The sequence below is a fragment of the Phyllostomus discolor genome, chromosome 4, assembly GCF_004126475.2.
Source record: "Phyllostomus discolor isolate MPI-MPIP mPhyDis1 chromosome 4, mPhyDis1.pri.v3, whole genome shotgun sequence".
In the NCBI taxonomy this organism is placed as follows: Eukaryota; Metazoa; Chordata; class Mammalia; order Chiroptera; family Phyllostomidae; genus Phyllostomus; species Phyllostomus discolor.
In genome coordinates, this window is record NC_040906.2 from 186,744,817 (window position 1) to 186,757,165 (window position 12,349).

The 12,349-nt window shown below is 40.8% G+C and overlaps 1 protein-coding gene across 1 annotated transcript in view; it reads right to left on the reverse strand.

Annotated features, from left to right (window-relative positions):
- Positions 1-3,239: 3,239 nt before the first annotated feature.
- Positions 3,240-12,349, reverse strand: part of AHI1 (Abelson helper integration site 1) — a 176,751-nt gene continuing 167,641 nt past the window's right edge. The window contains 2 exon segments of the mRNA XM_028510246.2: positions 3,240-4,582; positions 9,396-9,498. Coding sequence (XP_028366047.1) covers positions 4,580-4,582; positions 9,396-9,498 — 106 coding nt within the window. The 3' untranslated portion in view covers positions 3,240-4,579.

The following is a 12,349-nucleotide window of genomic DNA, read 5'->3' on the forward strand; positions in this document are numbered from 1 at the left end:
TCTTATTTTGAAATCCCAAAGCAATAATAAGTCTGCCTCTGGCCATAGGGCAATGTAAATACAATGGGGCTATACTCATGTTTGAAAGGAAAATCTATCTTCACTTTATGTGACTGCAGGATCTCCAGTAAGTATAGTGAAAAAAAAAAAAGTCTGTTGCAAGTGTATTGGATGTTTCAGTTTGCCAGACCTGTCATGATAAATTAATTACAGGATGTTGCAGAAATGGCAAAGCTCCAGCAGCATCTTGCATAGTTTAATATAGCCCCATTTCCCCATTTCAATGTATTTGTGGTTAGATAAATCCTCAGAAATTTACAGCTGCTATAGACTAGTTTATTATGTACTCTGCCTGCACACATGATAAGTATAATAAGAATTTGATGTTCTTAAAGCATCTAGATTTTACTGACATTTCTTTACCACGATGGAAATATTTAGTTGCTAAAAGTAGCATATGCAGATACTTCTGAACATGAATTTCTGTGTAACAAGCACGGATCGTTAAAACATTGCATTGCTGTGCCTTCTTCCTTTTACTTTACATTGAAGAGCTGTAGCTCAGAGAAAAGTTATATGGAACATTTGTATCAAATGGTCCCGTGAACAAATAGAAAAGAAACTGCTACTGATTTTCAGTTGAAAACACTGAAAAAACGAACTGAAGCTACCACACTTTTCTCCAGGGAAACTTCTTCCTTTGGTCTCATGACTGGTTTTCGCAAGCTTTGGTTGTTCATTTTTGCTCTGGCAACAAGATTATTTTCCTCACCTTCTTGCTTTTTTCTCTTTTTGGACTACATTTTTTTTCTTTCTTATCTTTGTTAAGCAAATCATCTCTATTCCAAGCAACTTTTAATGATTGACAATATGTAAGTTTACTTAGATAAATGTTGTAGAACAAACCATTCCTACTTTTTCCACTACCATATTCTTTCACAATTCTTGAAAAGATCAAGTGATAATGTAAGAAATGAAGTACAGTAGATTAAGTAAAAATCAGATTATTCAGTACTTTTAGAAATGACACAAGCAGATAGAGTGGGACAATTCTGACACAGTATTAGATACGGAACATGTATGGTTACAGACTTTTTTAGATTGAGAGTAGAAATTAAAATTGTAGATTCTTAGCATTATCCTCCCTAACTTTTTGAGAAAATAAAAATAACTCATCCATAATCAGAATGAATCTGAGGTGTTAGAAGAACAATTTCAGAAAACTGGGTGCTCATAACATATGCCTGATGTAGACTTGGAGAGGATCATTAGAAAAAAAGCATTCTTTGTGTTTACAAAACAAATGTTTTTATACTATCTAGTTTCTGCCTTAACTTAAAGTATTTCCTATTCACTTTAATAATTAGAGCAGAAGTATATGATGAATGAAGTCCCTCATTACCAAGTTTGCTTTCCGGGTCTAGCTGTCTGCTTTTGCCTGCTTGGTCCATTGTTAACCCTAAATGATGCTGACATCCAATTCTCCTGCAGATAATTGGGTCCAACCATACGCTGAGTTTGCCAGTCAACAGAGACTTTTGATCGACATGAGTCTTGATGTTTTTATTATCTCTTATATGACTGGAATGGCGCCGAGGCTGCTTCTTGAATAATGCGCTACTATATATGTATTAGTTTGATTCCACAGACTCTGTTTTTTAAGAAAATGTAAGAATTACAGTATGGAGTAAAGATTTATCAAAATAATTATGGATAAACAAATTATCTGTTAATTTTTTTTTACCCAGATGTATGTCATTTTATTTAGGTCACTCTTGCACTAAAGACATGTTAGACGTTTCTAGTAGCTGGATGTGGTTGCAGGTAGCTACTCTCGCGTGTGCTGGAGTATCTGACTGTAGTCACTTGCTGGCTTACTCGACATGGCAACTGAGACCCAGCACTTCGCAGACCTCCCAGTGGATGAGTCTGGCAAGCCTCTGTTCACAGCTAACACAGCTGTTTACCGGCCAAGTGCACTTGGACAAGTTCCTCGGCTTTCGAAGTCTTGGTTTCCTTATTTGCAGTGCAGAAAAGATTTTATCTACCTGGTGGGTTTGCTGTGAAGAGTCAACGAGGTCACGCACCTAAACTGAAGGTCTGGGGAAGACCTTTCTGTAGTGAAGTTCAATGACGTAGAAATCAACAAATATATATAGTTTTAAAAAGTTGGATTGTTGAAAAATGTTCCCATAATTTACTTAATAGATATAGCCCTCAGATAGAAATCATTTAAACATTTATTAAAGTGTGAGTTCAAAAATTTTTGTTATAGTTTATAGAATCTTCTAACCCTCTTAAAAATACTTGAGTTAAATGAACGACTAAAGTGACCTGCCATATAAAGCTATAAAACCGTAAGTTATTTCCCAGATATAATCTTGCCGAACTTCTTAAGGAGAAAATGTCTATAGCTTAAAAATAAAATTAAGGTCAAGGGTTTGCTTTTATGAAAACAAACCTTACACAAGATTTCAAAAGCACCAAGTGTTAGCATTTTAGATGTAAAATTGAATTTATGGTAAAAAAATATTTCATGCTTTAAATCTTTTAAATCTTGCTCTTTATTCTAGCTTTGCAAATCTTATTCGTTGACAGTTTTGATACTGAAGAATCTTTAATCATCCAGCTAGAGTATAATCAATAATTGGGAAATAAATTTCTAAGAATGGTTTAAAACATTTCTTAGCTCTAGAAGGAGTGTCAAACTGTTACTTGTTTGGAAAATAAAAAGATGTCAAAATGGGATAAAATTCAGTAATTTCAGAGTGAAGATAAAACTTTTTTTACTAAGAAAATGTATGGTTATCATAAATCTTCACACAGACTCTACTGTCTGCTGCTTCTGCTTGATTACCATTTGGAACTGTCACCTGTGGGGCAGTTTCACCATCTCCCCCGTCCGATCCCATCTCAGAGAACGTGGTGTGAGTTGTTTTATCCATTTAGTTGGGAACGTAACCCAGTCCTCCTTCGTCAACGACTAAAGTGACTGGTCTTTGAGCGGAACAGACTTTTCCTGCTGTTTGACTCAGTGGTTATTTTCATTTTCAGGAGTTGCAATATAAAAATAACCCTTTATTTTTCATAAGAACGTTGAGATCTCAGCTTATGTTTAGCTCTCCTAACATACTCTTTCACTTGTCATGATTTAAAGTTTTCTGCAATGTGTTGAAATTCTTTGTGATCAAAACCAAAATAAGAGAATCAATGCACAAATCAAAACGATGAGCCAAAGCTGCAGAGACGCACGTTTTTATTTAATTATCCAAGGCAGTCACAAGACAGAAAACACACACTTGTACAAGGGTGGCTCTAGCTGGCTGCGCCCAGCTGTACTTGAAGGGCGGACAGAAGCATCCAGGACAATGAGAACTCGCTGCTGTCGGAGCAGACTTTTGTGCTGTCCCCGATGCCTTCCGCACTCATCACCACCACTCACCACTTTCAAAAATGCCCCCTCCCTTTAGTTCCACACAGCAGGGGCCTGTTTACCAGTTTTCATGCCTCTGCACCATGTGCAGGGATAAGAGCCAAATGTGTTTTTACTAGAAGATACTTCGCATCGGGCGTACATCTGGACGGGGTTCACACCTCAGCGCCCAGCACTGTTTTTCTCACTTCTTATTTTAATGGAATCAATTGTCTCATTTGGTAAATAAGTTTTCTAATTTTACATTAGTTTTGACCTTTTGGGGTTAAATATTTCATTGACAGACTTATAATCACATAGCTGAGAAATAAGAAGTCAAGAAAAATGAAATAAACTTCCCTGTTATAACGTTACACTCCAAAATATACAGTCACATAGTAATGACAGGCGTTATTCTGGAATTGAAAAAATAAATAATGCAATGTAACCATTTAAAACAAACATTAAGACTAAAATAAATATTAAACATTGTATGTCTAGAAATTACTTATATGCTTAAATATGAAATGCTTTTTTTAAGTAAAGAAATTTGGAATGCCGTTGCCAGTCTAGCCAAGAGACATTTTAGTTCATCTGTATCAAGTTATATACATATGATCCATTCAAAACAAATTTGTTCCCTTTCAATGCCTTTCTTACTTGGAACCATTTTGAATATACAATATTTTGAAACTGCTTATATTTTAAATAAAATTACATTTCAGAAGCAGATACTTCATATTTTGAGCATAACACCACATCTGTTCCCACAATGCAGATATAGTATCAGATAATTACCTAATGAAGATACTAACAACACAAACACTTTTTTTCACATTTGCTAAGGAGCAATTATGGTGTTTATTGGTTTTGAACAACAGTAACGTAATTCTAATATAATTAATAAGTACAAGTACCAATACTTTGATCAATAACAATCACAATGGTTTATAACAATTAAGCTCAAAAGGCCACATTTATTTTCCTAAGCATACCTCCTTGCTTCTGATTTTTCTAGATTCCATCATATGGACAAGAATAGTAGATTCTTCCTTCCTTCCTTAGTTTCTGAAAATTCTGAACTCTGAAGAGAAATTCCATTTGATTTAATTTGTCACTTCACTTCTGTGTATTTGGTTCTTTGTCTTTTCATTCTTCTTCAACTCTTTACTAGGAGAAAAATATACAAAATTTACTAAATGAACTTAATGTCTTTTGGCCACAGTCAAATCTTGGCATGATCAGGCATAGTGGCACAGGTAATAAAACACACTGTGCAATACACACACACACAACCACCAAAACGTTAATTATAATACTCATCTTCTCATGTGCCTTGTGAAAATACTGTTAACATCTTTTAGTACCATCAGCAGTTGCTTAAAGCCTGCACTAGCACTGGCAAGTTAACTATAAGCAAAAAAATAAACAAAACAAACAAACAAACAAACAGCCACTTCTCAAATACAGACACTAAGTACTGTATTTGCCTCCCAGAAATTAAGAGCAGGCAATCAGAGTTTATAAAATCCTTCATTCATTGGGAAAGAGAATCATCATGGATCATGCTTCAAAGTTAGTGACCGGGAAACCTGTAGACCATTTATTTCATTAAGCAGCAATTCTTTCATTTAGTCTATGGCCATGCCTAGTTTTACAAGTGGGTAAACTATTACATATGTTTTTCAAATAAATCCAAAAAAATGTTGTGTGTCATTTCTGATGGACAAAGACAGTGATGGTTAACTGTGCATCTAGGTGTGGCTCTGAGATAAAAAAATTACACCATTAATGAAAACCACAGCTGAAAAAATGAGCTGCCTCTCTAGAGCCCACGTAGTCAGCATGCTGCAACTGAGGGCGATAAGCCAGTGGGGTTGAACCTGAGATTTTTCATATGATTATTCATATACTAGCCACGAATAAAAGTAACTGGACTTACACAAAAACGTCTTTTCCCTAAACAGAGAGGCTTAACACTTGGTTGCTCTTCAAAAACAGACTGCAGCCCAAGAACGCCGGCATCCTGGTGAAGGTGGTGGTCCACTCCACTGGTCACCCCCAGGGGAGGTGAGGCACAGGCTAGCTATTTCCCAAGGGCCTTCCCTGGTGGCCCAGAAGGGTTAGGGGACATCTGTGTCTGGGGACAGGCCCCATCCTAAGGAGACGACTGCAGTCTTTTCATATGAAAAACATTTACGCATGAAGGGGAAAAAGTCCTTTGGTCATTGGTGCTTCCTGACTTTAAATTTGTGCAACAGGCTAATCACAGAGAAGCTGGTGTGACACAGAGAAGCCCCCAAAATGTTTTAAATGAAGCTCACCAAAGAAACTGGAGTAGAAAATGGTACAAGTATAGTGTGCCAAGGGACAATCTCACAGGAGCCAAAAAACAAAACAAAACAAAACAAAACAAAACCCAGCATCAATTTTGTCCCTGTGTGGATACAGGTCAAGTACATAAAACTTGCAGCAAATTAGGGTCTGATGAAAGTGGGGGAGTAGTCAGGGCTCAAATGGATGCTGGGCACAAGTCACCCAGAGTCTTACAAACATGTGCAAGGGAGAGAGAAGATGGTGAAGAGGCTCTCGGAGGACTAATAAGGCACAACAGAGGAGAGGAAGTTTAGGACCGTGGCAGGCCACAGTTGAAGAAGGAAAACAGAAAAGGGAAAGAATGGGGGACAGCGGGAAGTGAGTAAAGGAATCCCACACATGCAGAAGACGCAGGGCCGGGGAAATGAATCAGGTGGAGGCCGCACCGTGAGGTCAGGAAACAGAGAAGCCAGGAGGACCCCCTGGAGAGGGAACCCACGAGAAATCTAACGAGAGAAAGCTGAAGGAGGCAGTAAAGACAACATCTCTAAGGGAAACGAAGCAGGCTAAGGGGAGGCTGGAAGGCTGGAAGGAGAATGACAAAGGCTGCCCACAAAAGGGAGAAGGGCGATTAAATTCCAGGAGGAGAAGAGATGGCCAGGGTACACCTCTGCCAACCAGGGAAAAGGAGTGGCCCACTGTCAGGATGAATGGTGACAACATCGCGGCTGCAAAGCTGAGAGACAGATTTGCTGCAAGAGGGAAGGGCTGTCACCTAACCAAAGACCCAAGCAGGAGTCCAAATCCAGTCTTCCTCCGAGGCATCTCCTGCTAAGGTGTCCCGGGGAGCTAACGGAGAAAGAGGGTAACAAAGGGCCTTTTTAAAGTTTTTAAATCACATGAAAACAAAAAGAAAAACCTGCACAGCAAGATTTTGAAAATGAATATGAAATCACATTAGTGTTTGTGGGCATGTTATATGTAAAAAAGAAGATTCATAAAAATACTGGGCTCTTCCCACAAGAAATTCAATCCAGTAAATGTACCCCAAAGGTTTAGCATGTGGCAAGTCCCCAGGCCGAGGGCTGCCCACAAGCAGGTATAGTCCCTGCCTACATGCACTTGCCATCTACGCGTATGTATCTCATCGGAGTTAACCAAGTGCTGTGTAACAGAAACAACCCTGAACTTGGAGCCAGAAGATCAAGTCCTAGTTCGGGCACTTTTTAGCCGTGACTCTGAGACCGTGATTCCTTTCCATGCAGAAAGAATAGGCTGTGGAAAATTTCTGAAATTACTTTCATTTAAAAAGAAATGATAAAGTAGTACATATAGAATAGGCTGATTTAAAAAATGAGAAAATACACTAAAACGAAAGTTCCAGGTATAATAATAATAATAAATGCTAGGAGCCGAGAGGTCTTGGTGTTCATCATTAATCGGCTACCCGGCCTGGGCCAGGCTCCTTGTCCTTGGGAAACACTGCCTGCGGGGGCGCCCTTTTAACTGAATCCCCACACGTGCACCGGGCTGGTCTCCTCCATTACAGTCCTGGGAGCCCAGCTGTCAGGCCAAAGGACACGAGCGGGTTTGAAAATTAAAAAACAAAACAACAACAACAACAAACCACCCTCCACAAAGAATGGATCAGTCGAATACTACTGCTACCAGAGTATCAACTCTGGTACTTTCACTTTGAAACTTGTTGCCATTTTGTGAAGGAGAAGGTATTTGTTTTAATTTTTCTAATGGGATCACTGGACAGGGGATATGTTTCCTATTTTCACTGCCACATACACACATACATACACACACACAAACACACATAATTTCTTCCTGTTTTTTAAAAATGATTTATTTATTTTTAAAGAGAGGGGAAGGGAGGGAGAAAGGGAGGGACAGAAACATCAATGTGTGGTTGCTTCTCATGTGTCCCTTCCTGGGGACCTGGCCCCCAACCCCAGACATGTGCCCTGACTGGGAATCAAACTGGAGACCCTTTAGTTCACAGGTTGGCACTCAATCCATAGAGCCACACTAGCCAGGGTATACATATGTGTGTGTATATATAATTTCTTTAAGAATTCCTTTAAGAATGGCTTGTGTACCCTGGCCTGTATGGCTCAGTGGATTGAGTGCCAGCCTGCGAACAGAAAGGTCTCCAGTTCGATTCCCAGTCAGGGCACATGCTTAGGTTTTGAGCCAGGTCCCCAGTTGGGGTGCACAAGAGACAACCAATTGATATATCTCTTGCACATCAATTTTTTTCTCTCCTTCTTTCTCCCTCTGTTTCCCTCTTTGCAAAGATAAATAAATAAAAACAAAAAAGAATGCCTTGTTCACACTCTTTGCCAGTTTTTCTATCGGTGCCCTTTTCCTTGCTATTTTTTAGAGCTTTTTATATGTCAAGGGTATTACACTAATCCTTTATCTGTCATATAGTTATGAAGTTCTTCCCTATCTTAGGCTACTGTAGGTTTTTAGATTTTGCTTACGGTGGTTCTTCTGTCTGAGAGACAGGCAGACCTCACTGCACTGTGCTTCACCACCGAACCAGGTTCACGGCCTCACTCCGCTGAGCGAGTCTAGGGCTCCATTCCGTCAACAGGCTCAGATGATGGCCAGCATTTTTTTTTAGCAATCAAGTGTTTTTAAATTAAGTGTACCATAGTTATAATGCTATTGTACACTTAACAGACTACAGTACAGTGTAAGCAAAACTTATATATGCATTAGAAACCAAAACATTCATGTGACTTGCTTTACTGCAATATTTGCTTTATTGCAGAGGTCTGGAACCAAATCCACCCTGTCTCTGAGATATGTCTGCACATCATTTTAAAATTTCTATTATTTGAATCTAAAAATCTGTTTCAAAATATTTTCTAATTCTGGTGTCAAGATTAAAAATAAAAAATCATTACCTAACCCACAATTAAGTAACTGTTCATCTATATGCTCTCTGTACAATTAGATTTTACATTTTCACAACTAAAATCTGAAAATACTGATGAAAATTTTGAATCTAGTTTCCAGAAAGTGAAAATTTCATAAAAGCAGACACGCCAGCACGGCACCATCCTACTTCCCAGCAGACAAGGGTCCGTGTGCCGGACAGGACAAGGGAAGTCTTCTGAGGGGCCTCCCGCATACTCCACCCCCACGAGGAAACACGGCCGCGCAAACACATTTCTCTCCTGCTTGCCTGTTGGAGCGGCAAGGGGCCCCCCCTTCTCGTTTCACAGTCTAATCCTAGGCATTGCCTTAGGTCCCCTGGGATTTCCCTCTTCTCATACGCCTTCGATGGCTCCCCTCGAGGAACCATTTCCCTTCAGTTTGTAAATATTCTTGTCAATCCCCTCTGCATCAAGATCTTCTCTACATCCTGTTTCCCACTGGTTACTGCCCGGCCTTTTCTTTCCTTCGAAGGCGGCCTCTCGGAGAAGCAGCCCATTCTGAGGGCCTTTTCCCTCTGGGCAGGAGAACCCAACTCCTGCCTCCAGGGCTCCACCGAACCAACGGCCCTCTCTCGATCTCCTGGGCTGCGAGGGCACTTTTCAGCCCCGACTTGACTTCTCTCTTTGGCATGCATCATCGTTGACCACGCCTTTCCAAAATCACCTCCTACTGATTCTGTGACACAACGTTCTCCCACTTGTCTTCTTACCTCTACGAGGGTGACTTTTTGGCCGGTTTGCTCGTTCTTGTTCACCTGCGTGTCTGCCACATGACCTTGGTCCTCATGGCTCTGTGCTTTGCCCATGGGGGAACTACAGGAGGGAGAGATCAGAAGCAAAGGGCCAGTAAGAGAGCTGCTGCAACAGCTCAGACCAGGCTCTGGTCTCAGAAAGTGGCAGTGGGAGTGCAAAGGGGAGAGAAGTGTGAGAATCGGAGGGGAAAACACTTGAGAGAGTATATGAGTGATCAGACATGGGGGTGAGAGACAGAGAGTTGCTCAAAATAATGCAAAGGCATAAAACTTTAGCTGGTGGGGCTCCCCCTTAACCACGATGAAGGAAGAAGAATAACACAAATTTTACTACTCTCAGAAAGATGTCTGGGACATCTTTCAGAAAGCTTTAATCAGATTAGATGGAAAAATATGTGTGCCCGTGTGTGTGTGTATGTGAAAGTACGGGATGCTCCTTAAGGACAAAGAAATGAATGAAGAAGTTCATGCATAAGAAAGTTGTGACATTCTAACCTGTGGAATGGGAATGCAGCTTTTCAAATGGTTCACTAGTAATAGTAAAACACAAAACAAATATTAGTGGATGATTCTGTACTAGTACAAAGTATGTTAGAAGAAAGAAAATACAAAACAATGTAAAAAGGGAAAAAAGTCAGCCCGAGCTGGCATGGCTCAGTGGACTGAGTGCCGGTCTGTGAACCACAGGGTCACTGGTTCTATTCCCAGTCAGGGCACATGCCTGGGTTGCAAGCCAGGTTCCCAGTAGGGCCCATGTGAGAGGCAACCACACACTGATATTTCTCTCCCTCTCTTTCTCCCTCCCTTCCCATCTGTCTAAAAATAAATAAATAAAATCTTTAAAAAATAAGGGGAAAAAAATCAAAAAGTGGAAGACAGTCCCACCCCCTTTCTAGGAGGTCCAGGAATGGTGGGAGATATCAAAACGAAACAAAACAAAAAGATGAAAAAGTTTCACAGTCAAGTAATAAGCAGAATGAATAGAGAGTGCTATGAACTGAATGTGCTCTCTTATAACAGACAAGTTGAAGCCTTAACCAAAAGGACTATATTTAGAAATAGGGCCTTTAAGGAGGCAATTAAGTTTAAATGAGGTGGTAAGGGTGGGACTCTAATCTGTAGGACTGGTGTCCTTATAAGGGCAAGAGACACCAGAAGTCTTTCTCTTCACACACGCACCAGGGAAAGGCCATGTGAGGACACAGCAAGAAGGTGGCCCTGCTGGAACCTTGATCTTGAACTCACAGTCCCCTAGAACTGTGAAAAGATAACCTGCTGTAGTTTAACCCACCCAGACTCTGGTACTGTTATGGCAGTTCAAGAAGAAAAATACAGAGATGTCTAAGTAACATGAAGTCCGATGACTGAGAAACAAAAGGTCAGAAATTACAAAGATGAAAGAATAAATAAAGCATAATTAAGAAAGAAGTAGAATGATGAGTGAGAAAGGAAAGGTTGAAAATGAATATGAAACTAGGTTAATGTTCTGAAAAAAGAACTAGTAATTTACAATATTAATCAATCTGAGGTCCACCCTTTTCACCTATCTCTAGGGAACCTATGCTGTGGCATTAAATGAGAACTTTTTTTAAAAAAAATATTTATTTGTTTTTAGAGAGAGAGTAAGGGAAGGAGAAACAGAGGGAGAGAAACATCAGTGTGTGGTTACCTCTCATGTGCCCCCCACTGGGGACCTAGCCCACAACCCAGGCATGTGCCCTGACCTGGAATGGAACCGGAGTTTAGGTTTGTAGGCCCACTCTCAATCTACTGAGCCGCACCAGACAGGGCGCTGTGGCATTAAAGTGAAACTCAAGTGTCTGTGTAGGCCACAGTGACCAGGTGAGTGAGGGAAGCTACAGGTAACACAGCAGCACTGTGGCGAGTTGCAGAGGGGCTGGCCCATCTGCGGGAGGCGGTCCACAGGCTTGGCCTCAGCTGACGGGTGCCACAGAAGAAGGCAGAGCTGTGCATGATTTCTAAGAGAAGTCAAACACCTGCGTTTATGTAGAATATTTTTATATTTGGACAACTAATAAAATTACACACAGGCACGGTGGACCCAACCAAGGATCCCAGGAAAGATACCTTGGAAATACATAAAACATCTGGGCTTTGCTTGCAGCCAAGATGGAGTAACTGGAACCAGATGTACCTTCAGGTCTAAACCAACCAAAAAGACTGGACAAAATATACGAACCAACAGTTTTCAAGATACTAAATCAGAGGCCACAAAGAGTAGTTCCCCAAGATATGGGAAATAAAGGAGATAAGCCCTATGATGGCCCAGCGTGCTGCCTTCAGCGTGCCGGGGCCATGGCCTGAGACCTGTGTGGAACCTGGGGACAGCCCGAGAAGAGCTGAGGGCCTGGGAAAACCAAAAGGGGCAGGGTTCACGGAATGCTGGAGAGGAGGCAGCCTCATAGTGAGAGAACCTGAACATCTGCAAAGCATTCCCTTCGAGTATTTGGCAGAGCACTGATGAGCGCGTGCATCTGAGGAAATTCAGCAACAGTGCCCGCTCCCGTCACCAGGTTGGAAAACCTCACAACTCAGAGGGCACTGGGTAGCAGCCACTTGTGTCAGTGGTAGGAATAAGCAGCCCTAGACTAAACATGGGTCCAGTCCCACCCAACAAGCCTTAACAGCAAGACCTGAAAGTGTATCACAGTTTTCCAGTAGCTTAATGACATTCCAGAACAATGTTTATGGGAATACAAAAATATCTAGCAGCCAGAAATAAAAGTTTCAGCGTGGCATCCAGTAAAAATTGACCAGAAGAGAGGTTAAAAAAAGGGGGCGGGGGGAAATACCACCTATAACAAGGACAAAAAAAAAAAATGAAACCAACCCAGAATGCCACAGGTGTCAGAATTATCAGACAAAGACTTTACAACAGCTGTATCTGTAGT